At 43.5% G+C, this 27,920-nt stretch overlaps 1 protein-coding gene across 3 annotated transcripts in view; it reads left to right on the top strand.

Moving 5' to 3' along the window:
- DNAAF9 (dynein axonemal assembly factor 9) overlaps positions 1-27,920 on the top strand; it is a 147,071-nt gene that overhangs the window by 90,956 nt on the left and 28,195 nt on the right. For all 3 annotated transcript variants that reach the window (XM_082600362.1, XM_082600361.1, XM_082600360.1), the window contains 8 exons: positions 8,240-8,343; positions 12,285-12,431; positions 13,501-13,589; positions 14,010-14,111; positions 14,368-14,485; positions 16,382-16,470; positions 18,297-18,455; positions 23,886-24,011. In XM_082600362.1, the coding sequence (XP_082456488.1) occupies positions 8,240-8,343; positions 12,285-12,431; positions 13,501-13,589; positions 14,010-14,111; positions 14,368-14,485; positions 16,382-16,470; positions 18,297-18,455; positions 23,886-24,011 (934 nt within the window). The remainder of the gene's footprint in view (positions 1-8,239; positions 8,344-12,284; positions 12,432-13,500; positions 13,590-14,009; positions 14,112-14,367; positions 14,486-16,381; positions 16,471-18,296; positions 18,456-23,885; positions 24,012-27,920) is intronic.

Genomic DNA, 27,920 nt, shown 5'->3' with positions numbered 1-27,920 from the left:
TGCTGTGTCATAGTTGAGCCAGTTATAATATTTAGCAAGGATATTTGCCAAAATTAGTTTGCACCTTATTAGCAAAAGTCCTTGTTAGAAAAATAATCTTACACTGTATTGAGTTATCCAGCAAGATTCAGTGTATCCTGAGGTCTCTACACACGAATAAAGCCAGGAATTTCTGGGGCCTTGTTAGTCACACACTTGAGAGCTTAGATTTCACACTTTCTTAGTTCCTGAGGAAAATGTAGTTTGAATAGGAGATGGTTTTCTGAGGCAGGAAATTTCAGTAGAGCAGAGAATTTAAATAGGAATATCCTCTGGCTGTGTATTAAGCATTTCACCACTTCAGGGCTCGGGTCAGTTTTATAGGGTTTGACGTTTATACCACTTCAGGGCTGTCTTAAGGAAAAATAGTACATACAGAAGGGTTAGGTCTCTTCTCTGGGCCTTGAAAAGGGGCTTGAGCAGGTGAAGGGTCCTGAAGCTTAAATGTCATTTAAGGGTCTAGGTAAATATGCCTGGAGTTGAGACTGAGATTTATTTGTTCCCATCCTCTGAAGGCATTTAAAGAGCTCATCAGCATGCATTATCTTGATTGATCTTCATATCTTGAGCCCCATAGAAGGTGAAAAATGGTTCTGAGTTAGTGGTGACATCTGGGGGGGTGGTCCAGGTCTTTTGATTTTTGGTCTAGGGATGGCCCAATGAACTACTTATGGATAAAAAGAATAGTACTTCCTTTACCTTGAAATGTTTCCAGCTCTGGTATTTTTTCCCTTTCCCAGTTAGTGACTTCTGCTATCAAAAGACTTTTTGTTATGCAGCTTCCTTTTCATTCATTTCCTTTATGTGCCCTTCTCTTCCCTACCCTGCTGACCTTGGTCAGGCAGGCTGCCCAGTACCTAATCCTCAGGAGCCTGCTTTAGAGTTTTACCACATATGCCTATATCCCTAAACAATGTCTTATTTTTGAATTCAATACAAATTAGGATCACACTCTATCGTGTTCTTCTGGGACTTGCTTTTTTCACTCAGTGTTCTGGTCCTAAGGTTCATCCAGATTGTTGTGTGTAGCCATATGGCTCATTCATTTTCATGGTTCCATAGGATTGCTTTGTATGAAAATATGCTGTTTATCCTTTTGACTCTTGATGGACATTTGGGTTGTTTATAGTTTTTTGCTAGTGCAGACAGTGCTCTCATGAGCATTCTTGTACATGTCTCCTGGTGCACCTGGCACCAGGACAGTGCTTTGCACCACATCTTTCTTGTGGTGTGTAAAGACATAATTGCCGTCTACGGTCTCACTCCTCTGATTTTCCTGTTACATTTCTGGCTGGTTGTACCAGCCAGCACTGAGATCTCTGGTCCAATGTTGGTCTTCCCTGAGTGTGTGCCACTGTGTTGTTGTTGTTGTTGTTGAATACTTATTTTGTTGTTGTTGTACCAGGTCTTAATTGTGGCAGGCGGCCTCCTTATTTGCGGTTCTCGGGCTCCGTAGTTGTAGCATATGAACTCTTAGTTGTGACATGCATGTGGGATCTAGTTCCCTGACCAGGGATTGAACCTGGGCCCCCTGCATTGGGAGCACAGCGTCTTATCCACCACGCCACCAGGGAAGTCCCACGTTTGCCATTTGGATTGCTTTGGTTTTTGATATCCCTACGTATGGAATTTTCTGTGCTTTGCCCCCAAATAAAGTCAGCCACTCCAGCAGGCCAACCTCTCTCCTTCATAAGACTTCTGCACCACAGAGCTGGAGGGGAGGTAATGTGAATAGCCCCAAGCTAAAATACCATAGATTTCCACTGTTCTTACCAAGCTTCAGTAGAATTCCTTAAATGCTTCTCAGTTTTGTTGTATAACTTTGGTCCGTTTCCAGAGTCCTTAACTAGTTGTTTTTGACAGTCCAGTTTTATGGCTGCTTCCTGGGGAGAGAATTTTCCAGACTCCTCACAGCCATTTCAGAAGTCCCAACCCTGAGGCTTTTGAAAGATATTTTCACTTGGTAAAGAATTGTAGGTTGACCATTTCTTTCTGTGCTTTAAAGATGTTGCTCCACTCCACTGTCTTCTTGCTAACATTATTTCTGAGCAGAAATCTACTGTCATTCTTATCTTTGTTCCTTTCTATATAAGATGTCCTTTATTACCAGCTGCTTTTAAGATTTTCTTTCTTTTTATCACAGATTTTAAGCAGTCTGATCTTTATGTGACTGGTGTGGTTTTCTTCATGTTGCTTATGCTTGGGATTCATTTAGTTTCTTGAGTTGATGGATTTAGAGTTTTCCTCAAATTTGGAAATTTTTTGGCCATTATTTCTTCAGTTTTTCCCCTCTCCTTCAGGGATTCCAATTACATACATCTGGCTGCCTAACGTTGTCCCACAGCTCCCTGATGCTCTGTACAATTATTTTTAGTCTTTTTTCTCTTTGTGTTTTATTTTGCATAGTTTCTACATATTCTGATTTACTAATCTTTTGTTCTGCATTGTTGTTATGAGTTTGTTAAATTAACATTTGTCAAACGGAACACAGGCTGCTGGATGGTGAGCCAGGTTCAACAGAAGACCACGAAAGAAATTGAAATAAAGAAGTTTATTATTCACAGGTCCAGGAGGAAGTACATGGCATACCTTGAGGGGCTACACGGAGGTGCGGGGGCCAGGGGGTGGTGGTCAAGGCAAGGTGCAGGCTGGACCTGGGTACATGCCTTTATTAGGGTCTGTGGGTTGGAGTGCTTTGGGATTCCTTAGCCTTTTGGCTAAGGCCAAACTGGTCAATTCAAACTAAAAAGAGTGGAATTTTGTTAAGCTCATGGAGGTCTTATATAAGGGGCACACAAGGGGAAGGCACTAAGGAGGCAGGGGAGACTCTTGATGACAAGGGCTGCTGGGAAAGTCATATCAGGAACTTACATTTGCTTGTGACTCTGCAGGCTGTTGTCTAGGACATGTGCTCGCATGCGCGGGCTAGTGTCAGTTTAAGGCCCGTGCAGGCCGCTTGGCCAAACGAGATGGATGCTGAGGCAGCAGAACCACGGAGTAGCTAAGCTGTCAACAGCTGTCATGTCATTAGTCTTACCCAGTGTGTGTTTCTTCTCAGAAATGGTATTGTTCATCTCTAGAAGTTCAATTTAGACATTTTTTACATCTTTCATGTCTCAGGTTAACGTGGTTCAGTCTTTCCTCTAGCCGCAAACATAGGGAATACAGTGATAATAACTGCTCTGTTTCTCTCTACTCTTATCATCTGGGCCTTCTTTTAAGCTTTGTTAGGCAAGAAGCAGAGCAGCATTTAGTTTAGGACTAATTTTACCCCAGTAGTGAGACAAAATCATTCTGAGAACACTACCTGCCATCCCTATGAAGTACGAAGTTTTCCACTGTGGCTGGTGCTAATGGGCAGAATATCTGGTGCAAGGTATGAATTGATGTTCATTGTTTTACATGGGAATATCCATTTTTTCCAGCACCATTTGTTGAAAAGACTCTCCTTTCTACTTTGAATTGTCTTTGCACCTTTGTTGAATATCAGTTGACCATATATCTACTACTTCCTGCAAGCCTCAGTGAATGGTTGGCCCTCGGGCAGCACCTTCATTATCTCTGTAGCAATTTACAGATTCCAGAGTATTTTTTCCATCAGGCAGAGATTTTTTAGCAATGAGGAGCAGAGATGCTGGTACCATTGACACATAAAGTCTGAGAACTCTGGTGACCAAGCTTAGTTTCACCTTCCTGTGATGGGAAGGCCCAGGCAGTGGCCATCTGCTTCATTCTGCACCCTCTCATGTGTTCCCTTGTGTTGATATGAAACTGTTGAGGGACACTTTAAAAGAGAAAGTTCTCTGCAGCACTGAGCATGAATGAATTATATAGCATATACCTACAACATACATATTACCCACAGTTGCATGTTACCTACAGCATGGATGACTCTCAGGAACAGGATGCTGAAAGAAGTAAGCCAGTCACAGAAGAACACATGTGTTAAGATTCCATTTGTATGAAAGTAAAAGAGACAAGACTAAATCATATATAGTTTATAGATACATTGAAGTATGGTAAAGCTACATAAAATTTGGGATGTTGGTTCCCTCTGGATGGAAGAGAGAGGGCCTTTGAGGAAGGACATTGAGGAGGCTTCAAAGGCACTAGGAATACTTGATTTCTTAAGCTGAGTGGTGCATACACAGGCATCAGGGTTTGTTGTTGTTTAGGTTTTTTTCTTTTATTTTTTCCTTTTTTTTTTTGCGGTACGCGGGCCTCTCACTGCTGTGGCCTCTCCCGTTGCGGAGCACAGGCTCCAGATGCGCAAGCTCAGTGGCCATAGCTCACGGACCTAGCCACTCCGCAATGTGGGATCCTCCCGGACCGGGGCACGAACGCACATCCCCTGCATCGGCAGGCGGACTCTCAACCACTGCGCCACCAGGGAAGCCCAGTTTTTTTTCTTTAAATCATATATGTATACTTCACATACTGTCACACACACAGAAGGAGAATTATCCAGCCATTGCATCATAATATTTTCCCAGCAGTGATAATGTTCCCTCTTTACACAGGCTGGACCACTGGAGGATTTTTATTTTATTTATTTATTTTTTAATTAATTAATTTATTTATTTTTGGCTGTGTTGGGTCTTTGCTGCATGAGGGCTTTCTCTAGTTTGTGGCGAGTGGGGGCTAGTCTTTGTTGTGGTGCACATGCTTCTCATTGCGGTGGCCTCTCTTGTTGCAGAGCATGGGCTCTAGGCACGCGGGCTCAGTAGCTGTGGCTCAGGGGCTTTAAAGCGCAGGCTCAGTAGTTGTGGCACACGGGCTTAGTTGCTCTGCGGCATGTGGGATCTTCCCGGACCAAAGCTCGAACCCGTGTCCCCTACATTGGCAGGCGAATTCTTAACCACTGTGCCACCAGGGAAGTCCAAGCGTTTTTATTTGTACAGCCAGTTGTCTGAAGGAGGAAAAGCCAAATTCTTCATTAACATTTGGTGTCTTATTTTGCCCTGAGGGCTCATTCCTGTTAGATCTCCGGGGATGTAGAGGTCAATCAAAGACAGCCCTGCTGTAGTCCCCTGCTACTTCTTGGGTACTGAGGGGGACCTTCCTCTTACCTTGGGTTTTCAGGCTCACAGAATGGAGAAGGAATGAAAGAGCCCGTTAAGCAAGGCACCAGGGATTGGTTAAGGAGCCAGGGAGATCTCATCAGGAATTGGCTCCCCCAGTCACTGAGAAGCCCTTGCAAAGGCATGTCCTATCAGATAACAGTTTGACAGTCACAAGTCCAGAACAGATACTGGAAGTGTTACTACTTCAAGTGGATTAGTATCTAAGAGACTGGGGCACTGGCATTGGACCACCCAGTGAGAGACTTCAGTTATCTCATGTGTGCCCTGAGAATAATAACAGAGTTACTATTCCCAGAGCAAAGGGTAGTTGCAACACAGAACAGTCTGCACCAGTACTAAAATCAGCTCTTGTCCTGGGCCAGGTCCCATAGTGAGTGCTTTTCCAGCACTGCCTTGTGAATTTCTCTCTGCCTCTTTTCCATTTTGTTTTGAGGCTTTAGAATCTAGAGGGAGAAGAAGTGCTGGAGATGACCTCCCTGATCCACTTCTTTTCCCATCTTCCCAGTGACTACTTGGAATGTACCAGCTCTCAGATATGTGCTGTTTTCTGGAAGCTTTGGAATGATTTTGAGGTTTGTCCAGGAGGCCTTTGAGTGGTACTTGTTCCTGAGAAGCTTTCTGTTAGAGGTATACAGGTGGATGGTGAGCCCAGGACATGGAAGGGTCCAGATACTAAGCAGTAGGTAGGGGAGCAGTTTCTACCTGATTACACCTGTTGACCCCTCTTTCCTCTGTAACAGTAGGTAGAGTCATCTTGTGGCTGGAGTTTAAGAAGTTGTGGTGTTAGGAGAGTGTTAAGGGCTTTGGTTGGGCCCTGGAGGAGTTGATGGAAGGAGATGGCAGTGGTGGGACTGCCAGGCAGCACTGAGGGCTTGTTGAGGTTGAGCAAGCAGAGAAGGTACCTCATCAGATTAGCCACAGATGGGCTGTGGAGAGAGCAGAAGTAAAGGAAAAAAGAGAACCGAAGTGGCTAGCGTGGTACAGTGCCCTGACATCAGACAAACCTGTGTTCTGTACTTGGCTCCACTATCAAGCAGTTCTATGACTTTTGGGAAGATCTCTCTAAGCTTGAGTTTCCCATCAGTCCTCTAAAAATAATACTACCTCTTACAGTTGTTGCAAAGATGGAAAACTATAATGTATATGACATGGTTGGTGCTTAGTAAATACTAAATAAAATCTGTTCCCATCCCTTTCCCTGACAAAACAGAGATCAAAAGCTTGTCTTGTACCTGGGGATTGGCCCTGAATGTGGATGAGAGGAAAGTCAGAAACTTCTGAGCAATAAGGGAAAATGGGGGAACTGAAGGCTTCAAAGGCTCAGTGACATCATGAGATGAGGTTTGGGGAGTGAGATAGTTAAAAGTATGATGGCATTTTGTAGTCAGAGAGTAGGTTCTGTAGCTGAAGATTTCAGAAGTTAAGACATTCTGGGTGCTGCTTTACTGGTATGGAACTGGCATTGAGGAGCAGCAAGGCCAGAGCGTGGCATGGCCCACCCCCTGATCTCTCAGAGGGAATGGGAGTGTCGGCTTTGGAAGAGAAGACTGTGAACACATTCAGAAGCTGTTTGAAGTGTTGTAGCATAATTAGGAGGGAGTAGATGTGAGCAGTGAAGGAAAGGAGGGGCATGAGTCTGAGGGAATGAAAATATTGTGCCATTGTGGGAGGGAATGGTCTGGGAACAGCAGTGATGAACCTTGGCATGGGTGCAGGATGAGGCTGGGGCATGAGGAACCTCCACTCAAGAGGGCCATAGGGCAAGACTGTGTGTAGGTGAGGCTAGATTTTACTTGTTAGAGGGTAGAAGCCTTACAGGACTTGAACCATTGAGTGCCTTGAACTGGGCTGGCTGGTAAGGTTGGCATTAGTTCCCTCTGACTGGTTGTCTTGTTCTTTTGTTGAGATTCAGGCTTCAAACCGTCCTCTAGTACCTAAAAACTGCCTCCACCTCCCCCACTTCTCCCCATCCCCCATTAACATGCACACACACAAGCACACATACTCTCTAGGCCCCTCTCTGCCTCCTGAAACCCCACCTTCTCAGGAAACCTTCAAAACTTGGCCTTTGCTCTCCTTGTCATTACAACTTACACAGCTTTGGGGCTGCCTTTTTAGAACTACAGCTCAAGGAATCAGTCCCTCTTCTTGGTCTCATGTCCTCTGCCTTAGCAATAAGATATTGGCGGTTTTCCCCAAGCCTGTGCCTTGAGCTCTAAGAAATACTTTATCTCTTGTCTGTTTGTGAAGACATGGAAAGAAAGGCTATTACAGGAATAGGAAGGATCCAGCTTGGACCATTCCAGAGAGCAGCTTCACCTAGGGGTCTTATGGGTGCCCTGGGTACTTCATTTGGGTCTCCAAAGCAAGCCCAGGCCCAGCCTTAACCCTTGTGACCTTAGTGTCCATCATTTCTGTGATCTACTCCCTAGGGCCCATACTGAGCTGCTGTGTAACCTTGGCCACCCAGGAAACAAGCAGCTCTCCTTAAACCTGAATCCTTATTCTAAGGAACCCACATTCAGTGTCCATGTCCCACCCATCTTGCTTTTGGGAACTACAGAACAGCAGCCTCCAGTGTCTGTAGAATTCACTTATTGCCTAACTCACATGTTCCTTTCCTGGCAAGGGGCCCTTAAGCACCCTTCACCAGTCTTTCAACAACTCATGCCCTAGTGCTCTTTCTTGGGCCTTATGAGAGAGATGTGGTCATTTCAGAGCCGAGCCAGCTTCTGCCAAGATAGTAGAAAGGAGCATCTATAAACTCAGTAATGGAGCAGACATACCAAAGTCTTTTTTAGTGTATTTCCCTGGAAGACACCCATAAGTGAATGTGAATTTTGCCTCTCTCCATCAGCTGATAACTTACTCACTTGTTTCTTTTTCTAATTCTTATGCAAAGACTGTATCTGATGCCTCATTTCTCTCTGAGACCCTAAGAGGGTACATTGGCTTTCTCAGCGCACAGGGCTCAGCATAAAGATTGTTTAACTTAAGCACTTCAAATGGTCTCTAGTAACCACTCTGTCTTGGCCTGGAACCTGCAGGAAGAACGTTGTGATACTGGCCCCCAGAATCCAGCCCTCCAGCTCTTACCAGCTCTCTTTTCCTTCCAGGGAAAGTACATTTCTTCTCTGGTGGACTTCTGTTTTCTGACCGTCATCACGGAAATATCATCATTTCCAAGGATCACATGAATTCCGTTTTGTTCTATGATGGGGTAGGTGTTTTACAGTCCATGGTTTTGATGTTCAGAAAGATACTCACACTTCTAAGGGAAAATCAAATAACTCCCTGTCTTCCCTCTACCACCACAGGGCAGGATGTTAGGAACCAGCGCTGCCCTTGAGGCAGGCAGGCAGGCAGGAAAGTCATGGAGAGGCTCTTGTGAGCCATAGGGGTAGCTATGAGTTTCCCCTAGCCTGTACCCTTTGGCCAGGGCACAGCTCATCACAGTGTGACACCAAAGCAGAGGGCAGGCCCTCCACCCTGTGTGGTCTCAGCCTCAAAACCAGCTTGTTTGGGAGCCAGGACAGAGACCGGGTAAAGTGGTTTGGTCAGATAGCTCTGAAAATGAATTCTGTGAGCAAGTCAGGAAGAGTTATGTCTTTCTTCCACATAGAACCTTGTTCCTTAACGGCTATTCAAAAATGCAGGCAGACCAACCAGACAAGTTAGATGGCTATATTAGGTGAAAGCTTTGATATGTGATATTAATTAGGTTAAAGAGTCTTCCAGCATCAGAAAGGAAAGGGTGAAACTTAAGGGCTGGAATGATAAGTTACCTAATTTTGGGGTGGGTGGGGATGGATTTTTAACTCATATCAAAAATGAAAATAAACTTCTGAGAAAATTAAATATTTTAAAATTTCATAAGTAGAAAAAAGGGTATAGTTACAAATTATTTTTCTTATGAGAACTTTTTTAAATTTAATTTTTATTTTATATTGGGGTATAGTTGATTTACAGTGTATTAGTTTCAAGTGTACAGCAAAGCGATTCAATTATACATATATCCATTCTTTTTCAGATTCTGATGAGAACTTTTAAGATCTACTGTCTTAGACATATATATTATTAAATTATCACCACAATAAGTCCAGTTAAGGAGAATATAAAGATGAATATTTATTAAATCTTTAGGGACAGGAAGACTTTCTAATCTAAGCTTAGAAATGATACAAGAAATTCTAAAGAAACAGTTTGTCAGATTTGGCCACTTAAGGATTTTTTAACTTTTTGCTGATAATTTATTGAAATATACTTTAAGTGCAGTTAACTGGCTACAGGGACTTATTGTACAACACAGGGAATATAGCCAATATTTTATAATAACTATAAATGGAATATAACCCTTAAAAATTGTGAATCACTATGTTGTACACCTGAAATTTATATAATATTGTACATCAGCTATACCTAAAAAAAAGCATGTAAAATATCTCATAATATTTTTATATTGATTACATTTAAAATATTTGGGATATGTTGGATTGAATAAAATATATTATAAATACATACATACATACAGTTAACTGTATCTGTTTAAAGTTTTGACAGATGTATATATTCATGAAACCACCAGCACAGTCAAGATACAGATTTTTGTCACCCCCCCAAAAGTTTTCTAATACCTTTTTGCAGATCATCTTTTCCCCCAGCTTCTGGCTTCAGGCAACCACTTATTAGCTTTCTGTCACTGTAGATTAGTTTGCATTTTCTAAAATGTTATATAAATGGACATGATACATTCTGTACCCTTTTGAGCCTGGCATTTTTCACTCAACATGATTTTTAGGTCATCCATGTTGTGGTGTGTATCAATAGTTTTTCCTTTTTATTGCTTTATTGATGAGTAGTATTCCACTGTATGGATGTAGCATAAATTTTATCACACTGATAATTTAAAACTCTGAAAAGTATTCAAAAAGGGAATTAAAAGACAAAAACACAAACCAGGAAAACTGTTTTTGGTGATTAAAAAAAATGAGTTGCTGTTTCTTTTCTATGAAGAGCTCTAACTTTATCAACATGAAAACACTGAGTGCCAGGTCATGGGTGTTCAGAGGACGTGAGGTTAGTTAACAGATACGTGGAAGCACATCAGATGCATGCTACCATGTATAACAGTAAATTAGTAAATTAGTAAAGAGTAGATAAAAGGTACAGTGAAGTAGACAAAAGGTGAAGTGGAATTGATAATATGAATGTCCAGTCATAGTGGTGGGCTAAGAGGGGAGTCGGATGCAGCCTTTGAAAATGTTTACAGATAGTTTACAACAACATGGTAGATTAAGTTTTAAAAGCAAGATATGAAACTGTAAAAGTGAATATGATTTCCCAATACATAAAAAAGGGAAGTCAATGAATGCATAGGAAGAAAAGACTAGAAGGAAAAAGTACTAAAATGTTAGCTGTAGTTGGAGTTGGGTGATGGGACCTTGGATTAATTTTTTTAACCTTTATTCTCTATTCTATTTTTATGTTTTTCTCACATTTTTATTTAATGAACATATGACTTTCATAATGAAATCTTAAATGATTTAAAAAAAAAAAAAAAAAAGGGACTTCCCTGGCAGTCCAGTGGTTAAGACTCCATGCTCCCAATGCAGCGGGCCCAGGTTTGGTCCCTGGTTGGGGAACTAAAATCCCACATAACACAACTAAGCCCATGTGCTGCAACTAGAGAAGCCCACAGCCAAAAATAAATAAATAAAAATTTTAAAGTATATATAAACAAACTTAAAAAAAAAAAACCTTTTCCTCTAAGATCAGGAACAAGACGAAAATACTTGCTTTTGCCACGTCTATTCAACATAGTATTGGAAGTCCTAGCCAGAGCAATTAGGCGAGCAAAAGAAATAAAAGGCATTTAAATTGGAACGAAAGAAGTAAAAGTAGCTCTGTTCATGGATGACATGATTTATATGTAGAAATTCCTAAAGATTCCCTCCACACACACACAAACTGTTAGAATTAACAAACGAATTCACCAATTTGCAGAATATGAAATAAACAGATAAAAAAACAGTTGCAATTCCGTAGCCAAACTGTGAATAATCCGAAACGGTTCTTAAGGAAACAATTCCAATAAATTTAACCAAGGAGTTGAAAGACTTAAAACACCAAAATCCACAAAACATTGCTGAAAGAAATTAAAGAAGACCTAAATAAATGGTAAGACATCCCACGTTCATGGGCTGGAAAACTTAATATTAAAATAAGATGACAGTACTACCCAAAGCAATCAATAGATTCAGGGCAATTCCTGTTAAAACCCCAATGGTGTTTTTTGCAGAAATGAAAAAACCCATCCTGAAATTCATATGGAATCTCAAGGGACTCCCCTGCCAAAATAGCCAAAATGATCTTGAAAAAGAAGAAAGTTGGAGGACTCACACTTCCTAATTTCAAAACTAGCTACAGACCTACAATAATTATAACAGTGTGGTATTAGTGTAAGATTAGATATATAGACCAATGGAACAGAATAGAGAGCCCAAAAAGAAAGTCTCGCTTATATGGTCAAATGATTTTCAACAAGGGTGCCAAGATCATTCGATGAGAAGAGGACAGTCTTTTCAACAAACAGTGCTGGAAAAACTGGATATCCACATGCAAAAGAATGAAGTTAGACTCTTACCTTACACTGTATACAAAAAAAACCCTCAAAATGGAGTATAAACCTAAATGTGGGAACGAAAACTATTAAATTCTTAGAAGAAAACATAGGAATAAATCCTCGTGACCTTGGATTAGGCAGCAGTTTCTTGGGTTTGACACTAAAAGCACAGACAACAAAAGAAAAAAATATATAAGTTGGACTTCATCAAATTTTAAAACTTCTCTGCATCAAAAGACTCTATTAAGAATGTGAAAAGCAGCCCACAGAATGGGAGAAAATATTTGCAAGTCATTTATCCGATAAGGGATTAATATCCTAGGAAGAGATGATATTTTCAGTTTAGGAGAAAAGACCCTGTACTTCCTATATCTCCTAAAACTGGGTGTGGGTAAGCACATCTATAACTGAATCCCAGTAAACCATGTAATGTGAAAATAACTGGACTGACATTCACCGTATGTGTTCTGACAGTAGATGTGAGGGCTTGTATCATGCATATGGCTTTTCTCAGTGATGCTCCCTCTTTTTCTCTTTAGGATTCCACCAGTATTGTTGCTGCCCTTCTGATAGACTTCAAAAGTTCATTGCTTCCCCATCTTCCAGTTCATTTCCGTGGATCAAACAATTTTCTGATGATTGCCCTTTTCCCCAAATCCAAGATATACCAAACATTTTACTCAGAGGTAACATCAATCATTATTCAGCAAAACAATTACTCCCCTTTTTCCTAGCAATTTAGTTGGTAAGGCAGTGTTTCAGGGCTAACAGTGAGGTGCTGAGAGGGAGAGTTGGGAGGGCTGGTGTGAGGGTGGCTGCTTCTGATCTTTTCGGGTCCTGGAATAGTACTCTTGCCATTGAAAGGTGAGAACCTAAAGGAACTGAACAAAAGGGTTTTTAACTTCTAAGAAAAATCTTCTTTGTCCCTTATAAGTCATAATTAGACTCATTTTCCTTTTAGCTACTTTATTGAGTTGTTGGGCCCTACCTACTGGGTCAGAGCTCTCTACCCCACCCCAAAATCTCCTTCCCCATGGTTCATAGGCCCTGCCCTTGCAAGTGGTTCCACCTAGCAGGCTGCACACCATAGGCTCTCAGCGCAGATTGCACAAGTGAGGGAGCTCACCAAGAATTATACAGCCTACTTAGAGACCAAGCAGTAGCCAGAGTCATACAAATGGCCAGTCTTATTCTGGTGGAAATGCTTGGAAAGGTGTGATGCAACAGCTTCTGAGAGGACAGTCCCTCCCTCAGGATAGATTCGTAGAACAGAGAAGAGGCAAGAACTGGCCTTGGCTGCAGAGCGGCTTTTAGGGCCTGTCTGTGTCTCCATCTTACTGCCAGCTGGTCCTTCTACCTCCTTGTGCTTGTCCTTTCAGTCTAGGAACCTAGAGATTCTCTTCAGCTATTCCTCTGCCTCTAGGCAGGGGTTGCTTGAACTCCTTCTCTCTGGCCCTATCACCAGGGAAGACATGCCCCTGCTGCCAGAACAGTATTACCTGATACCTTCCTCTGTGCTTCCTGGCCTCTTAAGGAGCAGAATCCCTGGGAGAAGAACCCAGAAAGAAATTCTAGTTTTTAAAAATACAGAACAGAATTGCTTCAGGCCTCTATTTTTGGAACAAACTTGTTTGTTATGATGGTTTTTCTCTGTACTGACAGTCTAGATTTTCAACAGCCATCAAATCCCCATGTGGGTTCCATATCCTGTTGTTGGGTTTAAAGTGTTCTTTGCTCAAATTCTGTTTTGTTTAGGTCTTCTCCCCCTGGCAACAGCAGGCTAACTCAGGGCTGTCTTTAAAAGTGATCCAGGAAGATGGATTATCTGTGGAACAAAAGAGATTGTAAGTGGCTGCCTTCAGTGTTTATGCTTGCTTCCCTAGGCTGTGTGTGTCTGCTCTCTCTGCAGGATGACTTGTGTTATGTAACACAGGGGTCCTGGCTTCTGAAAGGGCCGACACAATCATTCCAGTGCTGCCAACTTGCAGGTAGCCAGTGCCCTTGGGGAACAAAAGTCAAGAGAGATGAAATCCACCAAGAATCAGAAACCTGTAGTATTACCAAAGATTTTAGGCCAGGCTTCCTATGTGGGCAAACCAGTCATCCTGCATTAATGCTGAATTTTGCTTAAGTCAGTGAGATGCTTGTTTTAGAAGTATTGACTCTGTCACGGGACTTTGGCTTGAAAATATCAGAACAAGTTATGTAAAGTATGTTTGCTGTAGAGAGATGGAATTCTAATCTGTGAGCCTTTGATATTCCAGACACTCCAGTGCGCAGAAGCTCTTCAGTGTCCTGAGCCATTCTGCTGGGGAGAAACGGAGTCCTCTAAAACTACTCTCAGCCAAACTCCCAGAGCTGGATGGGTGAGCTCTGTTTTTCTGTTTCTGACTTTTAAAATGTCAGAAACCTCAGAGTTGGTGCTTTCTAAGCTCCATTTTCTTTCTTTATAGCTTCTTAAGAATAATTATAAAAAGTAGTAGTGACACACCATATACAATTTTATTCTCTGGAGATATTCACTAAGGTTTCTTTTCAGCAATTAAATGTTTATCATGTGAATGGGCACATTCAGGCAAGGCTGGTGACGGTAACGTAATAGCATTGTCTTTCTTTTTCTAGGTTTCTCCAGCATTTTGCCGTCAGCAGCATTAGTCGGGAACCCGTGATGAGGACCCATCTCCCTGTCCTGCTGCAGCAAGCTGAAATCAACCCTACTCACACAGTAGAAAATGACAAGGTACAGCAGCTCACCAAATAAGCTGGGAATTCATGGGAAGATAATCCTGATAGCCTGCCCTTAATCTTCAGTGTCAATTAACAAAAGGAGCTCAGGCGGAGTCCCTTTTATAAGACTCTCCACCTCCCTGGATACTGATGTAATGATATACATGAAACCTACTCTATATAATGACTGTGTACAGGCATCTACATTAAACCCAGCTGAGCCCCATAGCAATGATGAAACCCTGGCATATTGCTGTGCCTTCCCCCTTGCCCCTCCAGGTCTTCCAAACTCCTGCTCAGTACTCTCATGCCATCAGCTCTTGCTGGTTGCAAGGACTTACCTGGCACATTGAGCTTCGTAAGGGGAAGTGTTAACGAGACCTTGCTAGCACCACCAGGTGAAGGTGACACTTTATAAACACTGTCTTCCCAAGAGTGGATTTTAATCTCCTGCTTCACACGTCTCTCTTCTTGACTCCTCCCACCATTTCTTTGGAACCATATGTCATAATATGCTCAAAGAGGGCATTTATTTCTGTGCAAATCTAAAAGACACTCAGCTGCAAAAGAAAATAGAAGCATTAAGCAGTCAGAAGCCTCATTTTTCCCTTAAGCAAGAGTTTAAAAATGAAAATGTTATATTTTACATATTTTAAATATTTTTTAATATATGTATTGATATTTCATATAACAAAGTGCTACAGGACTGGCCTTAAAGTAAGAAGGTATCTGGCTGTGAGCATGTTTGCTGGGATTTGAGAGGCTGAGGCGTGGGTGCTGAGGAATGGGAACCAAGATGGAGAAATTTGGATGGGAAGAGTATAAACAGAAAGTCAGTTACATGGAGTACTGCCCATAGGCACAGAAAGGGATACAGACTAAGGGTCTGGTCAGAGGGGAGGAGGGAGAACTGTTTCCCATAAAAGAGGCATCCATAGCCATCTCTGTGCTGATGGGACTAGCTCAAGTGATGAGTGCCACCAAGTTGAACTTCACTCCAGACCTGTCCCAGTGAGTCTTGTGTATTGTGAAATAAAACATACTTAAAGAAGCCCTTGCCATGCTATGTCACTGACATCGTTATCCTTCAGCAAATGCATGGTTCCTTTCTTCTCTGCTTGACCCCTTCTTTGTTGGTGAATTTCTTGAGTTGCTTTGGAATGTCTGCCTGCAGAGGGCCCTGTTTTCATGTGGTCGTGTGCCAAGATTAGGAAAGTGCAGCCTGGCACCTCTTCTCCCCATCAAGATTGAGAAGTGCTTCCTCCACCCAGTTTGTTTCCTTAGCTCAGGCCCTGTGGCTTGGAAGGCACAGGCCACTCCCCTCCTTCGCTGAGTTTACGACACCAATTTAGCCTGTGGCATTTTTGTCCCAAACCTCCTTTCTGCCCAGTATTTTCCATTATACTTTTTTTTTTTTTTAGCTTATTGGGTATAGCTGCTTCACAATGTTGTGCTAGTTTCTGCTGTACAGCAAAGTGAATCAGCCATATTTATGCACATATCCCCTCACTTCTGGATACCCCTCCCATCTAGGTCACCACAGAGCATTGAGTAGAGTTCCCTGTGCTATACAGCAGGCTCTCACTAGTTATCTGTTCCACACATAGACTGATCTAGTCACAGCCTACTCCATGGAAATTATTATAGTAACACTACATTGTTGTATATGGTGTTTGCTATGTGCCAGACACTGTTGCACGCATTTTGTTTACATATATTAACTCAGTTAATCATTACATCCACCCTGCAAGGTAGGTTCTGTTGTGAGCCCAAGGTCACATAGCTAGTGAGTGCTGGTGCTGAGGTTCAAACCCATAGAACCTGGCTCAAGAAGTCAGTTCTTTTAACCTCTTACACAACGCTGCCTCCCAGTTGAATCACAAACCCACATGGCTTTTCTTTCATGTAGGTAATTATCAGCATTGTAACTGGTCTCCCAGGCTGTCATGCTAGCGAGCTCTGTGCTTTTCTGGTCACTCTGCATAAGGAATACGGCAGGTTAGTATGGCTGCTGCCTTTGCTTTGGGGAAAGGGATTCTATGTCTGGGTCTGCCTTGGCACTGGGAAACCTTCAACATGCACTGACCTTTGGTGTCACTGGTATCGGCGCAGTGGTCATCCATCCATCCATTCATTTAACATATTTATACTGAGTACTTTCTGTATGCCAGATACTGTTCTAACTATAGGGGACAAATGAACAAAACAGATGAGAAAATCTCTGCCTTCATGGAGCTTGTATTCTAGTTTGGCAAGATAGACAGTTAACCAGATAAGGAAAATAGTATATTAGCTAGTGAAAAGTGCTATGGAGAAATTAATGCAGAGAAGACTATAGGGAGTGCTGGGCTGGGGGAGGGATTCCAGTTTTAAATTGGGTACTCAGGGAAGACCTCACTGAGAAGGTGACATTTGAGCAAAGGCCTGAGGAAATGGGGGAATGAACCCTTGGATATCTGGGCAAGAGCCCTGTAGCAGCAAGACCAGCATGGGCAGAGGCCTGGGAATGTGCCTGGTCAGCAGGGGAATTCAGAACCAGGGTGGTTAGAACTTGAGAGCTGGTGGATGTGATCCTTCCGTGACCACAAGGGGACTGCGTGAGCTCAGGTGGAACTGGGACATGCTGGCTTAGGCAAAATTGGGGAAATCATTCATCCATCACTTCCATTTGGTTGGCAGATTGCTAAACAACCCTTGCCGACCAGGCTTTTAATAACTAGTTGGTCTACCTCAAAGTAAGGGATCCTGGGCTTCCCTGGTGGTGCAGTGGTTAAGAATCCGCCTGCCAATGTAGGGGACACGGGTTCGAGCCCTGGTCCAGGAAGATCCCACTTAGTTGCCGCGGAGCAACTAAGCCCATGTGCCACAACTACTGAGCCTGCGCTCTAGAGCCTGCGAGCCACAACTCCTGAAGCCTGCGCACCTAGAGCCTGTGCTCTGCAACAAGAGAAGCCACCGCAGTGAGAAGCTCGTGCATCGCAACAAAGTGTAGGCCCCGCTTGCAACTAGAGAAAGCTCACACACAGCAACGAAGACCTGACACAACCAAAAATAAATAAATAAAATAAATAAATTTATTTTTTAAAAAAAAAAGGCAAGGCATCCTGCAGGAGGCCATATAGCAGAATTGAGAAGACTGAAATCACCTAGAAGTTTGGGAGTTTAGAGTGGGAGATTGGTGGGGGGAGCGCTGTGGGGAGGTGAGTTCTGGAGAGATATGGGGAAATATTAGACCTCCTTCATAAGTACTCAATAGCTAACCAGTTCCTCCCTCATTTCCATTGATTGTTCTGTAAAGAATCTGAATTCTTCACCCTACCCATTATCCCATTATTCTTTTTTTTTGACTGGGCCACTTGGCATGTGGGATCTCAGTTCCCCAACCAGGAATTGAACCTGGGCCACTGCAGTGAAAGTCCCGAATCCTAACCACTAGGCCCCTAGGGAACTCCCCGTCCCCCCATTACTTATTCTTAGCAAGAATTTTACTGAAAACTAGACTGAAGCCATTTTACTGAATGATCCTTCAGGAAGTGACTGCCTGTTCAGGAGTCTTTCTCAACTCTGAAATCTGTTGGTCATGTGCTTATCTGACCTTTTTTCCTGTGGCAAGGCATTTCCTGCCAAAAGCTCCAGCAGTGAGTGCAGGATACAGGGCTCCCCACCCAGCCAGTGCACTCTACCTGTTTCTGTGGTGCCAGGATTGCTTTCTCCTGTATGGGTTCACTGGACAGAGAGGCTGTGGGAGTACTGGTCACATTTGAATCCACTGGCAGAGCCTGTGGGCCTGGTCCTCATGCTGAGATTACACTTGCCATTTCCAGGTGGATGGTGTACCGTCAGGTTATGGACAGCTCCGAATGTTTTCATGCTGCCCACTTCCAGAGATACCTTTCCAGTGCCCTGGAGGCCCAACAGAACTGCTCTGCCCGCCAGTCAGCCTACATCCGCAAGAAGACCAGACTACTGGTGGTGTTACAAGGGTGAGCACTGGGAGTCTTGGGGGTAGTGGGGTAGGGTGGTGACCTTGCCATTATTGTTATTTCATGTGTGGCTAACTTGGGGCACAGAACAAACACGCATGCATGAGAAGTGTCTGTGTTACACAGATAGGCCTTCAACAAGAACTGTTGCCATCCTGTGGCCCAGAGTGACTGGTGAGGATGGCACACAAGTTTTAAGTTTGGCCTCAACATCATAATATCCTCAGAAGGCAGAAAGTTAGGGAGGCGGTTTTCTGGGCAAGATACTTTGATAATTCTTCTAACGGTAATGGTCCCTAAGCTTCTTCCTTTGCCACCGAGGCAAGGGAGCTTCAGTTTTTTCAGTCCTCCCTCCTGTGGACTTGCAGAGACAGTCCCTACTCTCTAGTCTCGAGCCCCATTATCCACGGAATGGCTAGTGCAGGAGGGTTTCCTTGGCCCCTCAGTGAGGAGCATGAATAATCCAGTTGGGCAGGGAGCTCCCTGTGAGGACAGTTTCGGAGTGTGTACCACTGCTTGGGGAGCCCTGGCTGCAAGGAGCTTCCCTTGACCTGTTCTAAGAGCTTCCAGGGAGGAAGCAGGCCCATCATCCCCTGGGCCCAGAGGAGAACGTGCCAGATCAAGAAAACATGGGCTGTGCTCTTTGCTGCTGTCATTATAGTTGGTGATAAAGAAGCTTTTGGCAGTTCTCACAAAGTGCTTTTGTGCTATGCTGTGTTTTTTTGTGCTCATAATAATTAGTATTTGCAACTGGCTAATTGTTTCCGGTAGAGAATAGGCCCAGATCCAAAGCCCTGTTTGGTCTCTGGGGTGTGATGGTGAGAACTAGAGGAAAGCCAGGCCAGTGGCGCTGCAGGAGGCAGTTGGGAGTATGTGCCCTGCCAGGCCATCTTTTCTCTTCTTGAGATCTTGTTCTTACACCTGCTTTGGGCTTCCCTTCTGTTGACCCTTTTGTCCTACTAGTGGGCTGAGTTTGTGGAAGCCACAGAGCCAGAAGGCTAGAGATCACTTGTTTTCCATCGCCTCTAATGGTCAAAGGAATGGGTGGGCCTAGCTTCATCACCTCCTGCTGCTTCTCCAGAGTTGAGAGTCATTGGGGGTGTGGACCTGGAGTCAAATTTGGTAGCTTGACATTGTGCAGCTGAGGTCATATCCATCTTCCATTACTTCAGAAAGCATTGTTGACTCCTTGTCTCTAACTGTACAAGTCTGCAAAAGTGCTAGGTGTCCTGGCTGCTCTGGACTGCAGTGACAGTGTATGGCCAGCCCACTTGTACTCAGACCCAGTTCTTGCCCAGTCATAGCCCCAGGACACTAGGAACCTCAGATGGATTTCCTGCTGTGGTGCTCACTATGACACTGTTATTACAGGCTGAGCCCATTCTCTTGAGGCTCAGCAGGGAACACATGGCAGCCTCTTTGTAGCATGTCCATCTCCTTGGGGCTGGGCCTTAGAGCCCAGTATTGAGGTTGTTGGTGAGGGGACACCCCAGAGGCTTCTCATGTTGAGAATTTTATTCCTTGAATGTGGCCTTTATTTTGATTTACAGGATTCTGTGCTGTAGGGCAGCATTTTCTTTTGCCCCTAGAGTGGCCTGGTCCCATTCTACTTACTGCAGCAGGTGGGCAGTGGTGCTGAGCTTTGACATCAAGTGGATTATTAGGTGGTTGTTTTAAAAATTAATGTATTTTGAAATGATAAAATTTTAGGAATGGAGGACTGATTAGTGGTTGCCAGGAGTTAGGGATGGGAGTTGGGGGCAGGAGGGAGGTGGGTGTGGTTATAAAAGGGCAACACAAGGGAGCTTTGTGGTGCGGAACTGTCCAGTATCTTTATCGTGGTGGTGGAGCCTACACAGGTGACAAAATTGTATAGAACTTAATACATACACAAATAAGTAAAACTGCGGAAATCTGAGTTTTAATAATTTTAAGGAATTTGAGAGGCTGTATTTGTTTATACTCTGGAACATTGTAAAATTATTCTTTACATTATCTACATTTAAAACAGTATTGCTCAAAACAAAAATTGAATTAATGTAAAACGAGGTAAAATTGTAGGCTTAAATTTCAAATGTAAAATAGAGCCTGAAAGACAATTGTATGGAATATCTGTTGTTTCAGAGGAAAGAAAGTTAAAGCCCTGCTGGGTTTTTCATTTCTGTTTTGTTTTTGTTTTTAATAAAGAGAATACTGAAAAGAAAGAGGCAACACAAAGAGTTAGTTTTTTGCCTTCGTCATGCAGTTGGGGCAGTTCAGCCAGAGTGGCCAGGTACAGGCTTCAGCAGCTGGATCAGTGTGCATCCTTCTGAGGTGAGGGCTGCCTCCTGCTGTCTGGAAGCCATGCCCAGGATGGTTATAAGGCAGTGGCTGGGCAGTAAGGGAGGGCATTAGCAGGCACCCCATTAACAAGTAGAGTGATTGACACCAAAGACCTGCTGTCTGCCTCAGTGGCTCCTGGCTGCAGTGCCCAGATGCTTCACCTAGATACATTGGCCTCACCAAGAAGCCTGGGGCCTGATTTTTGCTCTTTTTTCCATTAAAATCAGTGAAAATTAATGTAATCCTCTGAAAACTTGGGAATTCCCCAGTCACCCTGTCTAAGGGAAATCTATTGTATTAAAATTGCCAAAATCCTCAGGACTGACTTATAAATGTTTCAGTTCTTTTTTTTTTTTTAAATAAGATTATTTATTTATTTATTTATGGTTGTGTTGGGTCTTCATTGCTGCACGTGGGCTTTCTCTAGTTGCGGCGAGCGGGGGCTACTCTTCGTTGCGTTGCGCCGGCTTCTCATAGCAGTGGCTTCACTTGTTGCGGAGCACAGGCTCTAGGTGCGCAGGCTTCGGTAGTTGTGGCTCACGGGCTCTAGAGTGCAGGCTCAGTAGTTGTGGTGCACAGGCTTAGTTGCTCTGCGGCATGTGGGATCTTCCTGGACCAGGGATCGAACCCATATCCCCTGCATTGGCAGGCGGATTCTTAACCACTGTGCCACCAAGGAAGTCCCTTTCAGTTCTTTTTAACCCTAAGAAATGAGAGTCTCTACAGCTTGTACCAAACATGGAAAGTAAAAAGCCCCAGACACTTTTTTTTTTTTTTTTTTTTTTTTTTGTGGTACGTGGGCCTCTCACTGCTGTGGCCTCTCCCATTGCGGAGCACAGGCTCCGGACGCGCAGGCTCAGCGGCCATAGCTCACGGGCCCAGCCGCTCCACGGCATGTGGGATCTTCCCAGACCAGGGCACGAACCCGTGTCCTCTGCATCGGCAGGCGGACTCTCAACCACTGCGCCACCAGGGAAGCCCCCAGACACTTTTTTTTAGAAGAGGAGGAAAAAGCTGATGCTGAGGAGCAAGGCTAGGGCACTTCACCATGAGCATTAAGGCCATTAAACACAACTACAAAGAGATTTAAGGCAGTTCGTAAGCTTCAGGCCTGCTTACCAGAGTGTTGCTGCAGTGTGAGGGGCTCTCCTAGCATCTAGGACCATCCAGACACTACAGAACCAGTGGAAAGCACTCTACGTGGTCATATGCACACATGCTCAGGCAGTGGGAGAAGCCTCCAAGAGAAGCCAGGGAGCAGAGGGCTCGCTCTTTGTAGAACGTAGCACACCATGTTCTCTACTGAAGCGCCCACTGCTGTTTGGTCAGGACTGAGGCAGACCTGGGCTTGGCGGTGCTAATGTTGTTGCATGGAGTAAAGTCAAGTACCGTTGTACAGATGAATTGTTTGTAGGAACTCAGGAAATAGCCCAGGCAGGCTGTACCTATCCCCCCAGCCCCAGGCTAAGACCCAGGTCTGTATGATCAGCAAGGCTGCCCATCAGATTTGCCTTTTCCTCTGTAAGAATTGACCTTTTGTGATAGGCTGGGTTAGTCAGGAAAATGTTCTTGGAGTGGCCAGGGGTCTTCCTGGAGTTCAATGTCCAGTTCATTCACCTGCCCTGCTTTAGGCACCATTGATTACAGCACCTAGCAACTACCTTACATTCTTATTGCAGAGACACACAATAAACAAATTAGAAAATACAGTGTGTGTAGCTGTAGTCAGTGCTTTGGAGAGGAATTGGGGTGAGGGTGGGGAGTATCAAGAGAGAGGATTGCTATATCCCACAGGCTGCGTGAAGTCAGAGGACACCTCTCTCATAAGATGCCAATTGAGCAGAGACCCGAAGGGGGTTGAGGGAGTGAGGCTAGCAGACATCTGAGGAAAAGAACATTACAAGAGAGGGGACAGAGAGTGCAAAGGTGAAAGTATACCTGGCACATTCTGGGAAGAGCCAGGAGGTCAAAATAGGTAGATTCAGGTACAGGAAGAAATAGTAAGAAATTAAACTCATCCCTGCAGTGCGGGTCAGATCTTAGAGGGCTCTGTGGGCCATTGTAAGAGCTTTGGCTTTCAGGCTGAGGGGGATGGAAGCCACTCACTCAGTGGCTTATCTGATGGGGTTAGTATGACCCCTCTAACTTTTGTGTTGAAAACAGGTTATAGGGAGATACAAAGACAGAAGCAGTTTGGACTCAGTGGTAGAGTGGGAGTATGAGCATAGTTATATTTTAAAGATTAAGAAAAAATGGAGTCAAAGAAGATGCCAAACAAACCTTTGGCCTCGCAGCTGAAAGAGCGGAATCTCCTCTGCTGAGAAGGACAAGACTTCAAGAGGAGCAGATGTGGGAGAGTTGGATCAGGAACATATTAAGTTGTAATTGAAAACATCAAATTGGCCCTGGAGGGAGTTCCAGGCAGGAGATACAAATGCAGTTGGTGTTTGACATGTGTCTACTGACTTGGAGATATGTCTCATAATCCCTCTTTCTCTTTCCTGCATGTTCTGTGAGATGAAAGGAGAGGAAAGAGCTATTAAAGAAAATATACCAATGCGGGAGCTCCTAACTTGATTAGAAAACACCAGGTCCTGGGCTTCCCTGGTGGCGCAGTGGTTGGGAGTCCGCCTGCCGATGCAGGGGACGCGGGTTCGTGCCCCGGTCTGGGAGGATCCCACATGCCGCGGAGCGGCTGGGCCCGTGGGCCATGGCTGCTGGGCCTGCGCGTCCGGAGCCTGTGCTCCGCGACGGGGGAGGCCGCGGCAGTGAGAGGCCCGCGTACCGCAAAAAAAAAAAAGAAAAGAAAACACCAGGTCCCACCCTCAGAGCCCTAGGGTCACCTGCAGGCTTCTCTAAGGGAAGTGGGCAGTAGGGTTCTTTCTTCCACTCACTCTTGCAGTTAGAACTAATGGAACTCGGAAATACAGAAGCACTGTGGACTCCGGGGGCTCTAAATCATGAAGTGGGTGACCCCAAGGAACCCAGTCGCAGTCTCCCCCTTTTGGTTTTCCTTCCACCCTTACTCAGCCACTCGGCAAGCATACCCCTCTTCCCGCACTCTAAAGCGCCAATCAGTAAACTAATTATTCCCTTTTTCCCCCCCAGCTACACAGATGTTATTGATGTTGTCCAGGCCCTGCAGATACACCCGGATTCAAATGTCAAGTCCTCCTTCACCATTGGTGCCATCACAGTGTGCGTGGAGCCCCTGAGCTGCTACATGGAGCACAGGTACATACTTAGGACCACCTCTGGCCCACAGGGTGTGTTGTGTTTAAGTGTACAGAAAGCAGTTTTCTCCCACCTGCCAGTAGGAGACACATCTTTACGTGTGTTTATCTTTTGGAATGCATCAGTCTACCTTATATGTAATAAATGCCCAGTTGTCATTTGATTAGTGCTAGGTCCTCAGAGCTACCATTTGGACTGTCAGCTTCTCACCACTTTGTGCACTGAAAAGTCACCCTTCTAGGATAGTGGGACTTGAAATAGCTTCTCCCAGGAAAAAAGAATGCCTATGGCAGGCTTTTCTTTTCCTCTTTACTGCAGGGGAGGGGCTTTGTGTCCCAAGGCACTTGGAGTACCTCACAGATACTTTTTCATGTGGTTAAGCCATCTTAAAGCATCTTACCTCAGTTAATGACACTTATTCTCATTACAAACAGGTGAACTTTTTTTTTTTTTTCTACTTTGGAAGTAAATATAATAACAACAAAGAAAATTGAGTATAATTCACTCATAATCTCACTCAATGTTAACTATTATAATTTTTGTGAATTCCTTTCTGGTCTTTTATATGCATGCTTTTTTACAGTTGTGGTATACATATAATTTTATATCCTTCTTCTTAGGTTAACATATAGACATGTTATATAAGTGAACATATATATGTTCCTGCAATTACAGTGGTAATTACATTTTGATTGGGTATATAATCATTATGTGCATGTATGGACATAATAGTCTTAACCAGCTCCCCACTGTTAGTCACATAGGATGTCTCCAACTTTTCACTATCATAAATAATGCTATGAGAACATCTTTATCCATATAAATTTCTCAAATTTCAGATAATTTCCTTAGAATAGATTCCTCAAAGATACATTATTAATTAATTGTATGATAGTTTTATTACTCTTTATTCATATTTCCAAATTGCTTTCTGAGTGGGTTTTGCAGTTTATACTGCCCCAGTGGTATCTGGAATACCTATTTCATCATGAGAGAAATCATCACTGGGAAATTTCAAACATTACAGTGTCCCTTCATAGAGCTATTTGACTTCCTCTCCCTTTAGCCTAGTAGAATGTATCCAAGGTCTGTAATCATGTGGTTTTTCTGACTAGTCCATATTATTATCATCTCCTGGTAACTGATTGATCTCTCCTTAGATCTTCATCTGAAAAATCTCCCTTCTTGAGTCCCAAGTTGATATCTTTAGACTTCTCATAGAATTTACATTAGAAGTTACTTCCCTAGTCACCTTAACTGATCCCAAGAAATGTCTTCACCACTCTCCCTTCTCTTTAGCTCTGACCTAGGTTCTGCTCTCCCATAATAAAGCTAAGGTGGTCTATTTTTCCTTCTGCCTTAGGTTAGGTTATTGTAGTCAATGCTGAGCATCCCCAGTGTGCTTCAGAATGCCATATTGAGTCTTACATGCCACTCTTTCTACCATCCATGTCTTTTCTTTTTCTGAAGTTTTTACTTAAAGATGAATGAAAGCAGAAAGGAGTCCAACAGGGGACTAGACACTACCAGAGATATTAACATAGAAAGGTAGGAAAAGATAGTAATAAACAAAGAACAGACAAAGGTTACACTCTAGACAAGTACTCTTCTACACCGTCAAGAAAAAGTTAAGGAGAAGAGAAACTAACAGGGTGGTGAGGGAAGAGCTCAAGGAAGAGATATAAAAGGTCTGGGGAAATGGGGAGGAGGGATCTTCCTGGGGTAGTGGAAATGTTCTAAAACCGAATTGTGGCGATGGTTGCACAACTCTGTAAACAATTTACTAAAAATAATCATTGAATTGTACACTTTAAATGAGTAAATTTTATGGTGTGCAGGTTATAAATAAAGCAGTTAAATAGAAAAGATCAGGGGGAAAGGAATTTAGCTGACAAAAGCAGCTGAAAGATAAACTGTTAGAGTCCTAGAAAGAAAATAAAAATTTCACTAGAGAAATGAAAATCTCAAAGCAGTGAGAAGTAAAAGTAGACACTGCTAAAACAAAATGGAGAGGAAATACAAATTCCCGGGAGATCCAGTGGTTAGGACTCCTCCCTTCTACTGCAGGGGGCACAGGTCCAGTCCCTGGTCGGGGAACTAAGATCCCACAGGCTACACGACCAAAAAAAATTTTTGAGAGGAAATAGACAAAGAAATGAAGACAATTAGAGAAAAGAGAGGAATTATAGAATACAGATTTAGCTTTTGCGAGGACAGAAATCATTTCTGTTTAATGCTTAGTACATAGTAAGTGCTCATGAAGTGTCTGTGGAATAAATGAGTGTGCCAGCATGTGAGGAATAAATGTCCTTGAAGAGAATTTAAATAAGTAAATCAATAAACAAGCTAAAGATAAGCATATAACCTCTTTAAATATAGAAATAAGGGTAGAGTATATAAATTATAGTTATGGAATATAAAAATATAAATGACAAAATCAGGTGGGTTAAAAAGTATGAGATTAGGACTTCCCTGGTGGCGCGGTGGTTAAGAATGTGCCTGCCAATGCAGGGAACACGGGTTTGAGCCCCCGTCCGGGAATATCCCACATGCCACGGAACAACTAAGCCCATGCGCCACAACTACTGATCCTGCGCTCTAGAGCCCGTGAGCCACAACTACTGAAGCCCACGCACCTAGAGCCTGTGCTCCGCAACAAGAGAAGTCACCGCAATGAGAAGCAAGCTCAATGCAAAGAAGAGTAGCCCCCGCTCACCGCAACTAGAGAAAGCCCGCGTGCAGCAATGAAGACCCAATGCAGCCAAAAAAAAAAAAGTATAAGAGATCAAAGATAATATTTGTCAATAAATCAAAATTACTGATTTGCTCATTTTTTAGATATTAATAAGAAATTTCCAAATTTACTTTTGAATCCATTCCAGAAAGTAATTTACTATAGTGGTTTACTAATGCTCTGTTGGAAAACTAATGATTAGCCCCTGTGCGTGGACTGTGGAGTTATTCTGTTTCATGTGCATGGGGGTGCATGTGGAATAGAATAAGAGAATTATGGGACTCATGATCAAGAATAGAAAGTTATCGGGACTTCCCTGGTGGTCCAGCAGTTAAGACTCTGCACTCGGGCTTCCCTGGTGGCGCAGTGTTTGAGAGTCCGCCTGCCGATGCGGGGGACACGGGTTCGTGCCCCGGTCTGGGAAGATACCACGTGCCGCGGAGCGGCTGGGCCCATGAGCCATGGCCGCCGGGCCTGTGCATCCGGAGCCTGTGCTCCGCAACGGGAGAGGCCACAGCAATGAGAGGCCCGCGTACCACACACACACACACACACACACACACACACACACACACACACACACACACACACACACACACACACACACACACACACACACACACACACACACACACACACACACACACACACACACACACACACACACACACACACACACACACTAATAATTATAATATTATTAATAATACTAATATTACAGGGAGGACGATATGTAGAGAAGGAAAGGAGTGAGCCAACATTTGTTTTCCACTGTTTGTTAGACACTGTGATGCTTTACCCCTTTCAAACCTCAGAATCCCCTTTAGGTATTTTGGGAGGCATTTAAGGTAGGCATCATTACCATGTTTTACCATGAGGAAGCTCTTGCTCAGAAAAGTTAAATAATTTTCCAAATGCCACACCCATGACATGTACACAGTTAATCATGATGTAGGGTAGGAAGTGCTGTAATAAAAAATTCATGTAATTTTATAAGAATTATAAAAAAGCAACGATAACTCATAGTTGGGTTAGTAAAGAAAGCCAGCATATGAATTTGAAGGACCAGGATGCCAGAGATGACAAGATATGAGAAGAAATTGCATGAATATGCAAGTCCATGTGTTCTGAGTATTTTCTTTGCAGCTGTTTAAAGTGAGCAGCTGAATGGCCCT

The sequence above is a fragment of the Mesoplodon mirus genome (genome assembly GCF_964341445.2).
Source record: "Mesoplodon mirus genome assembly, chromosome: 15".
NCBI lineage: Eukaryota > Metazoa > Chordata > Mammalia > Artiodactyla > Ziphiidae > Mesoplodon > Mesoplodon mirus.
This window is presented reverse-complemented; position numbering and strand designations above follow the sequence as displayed.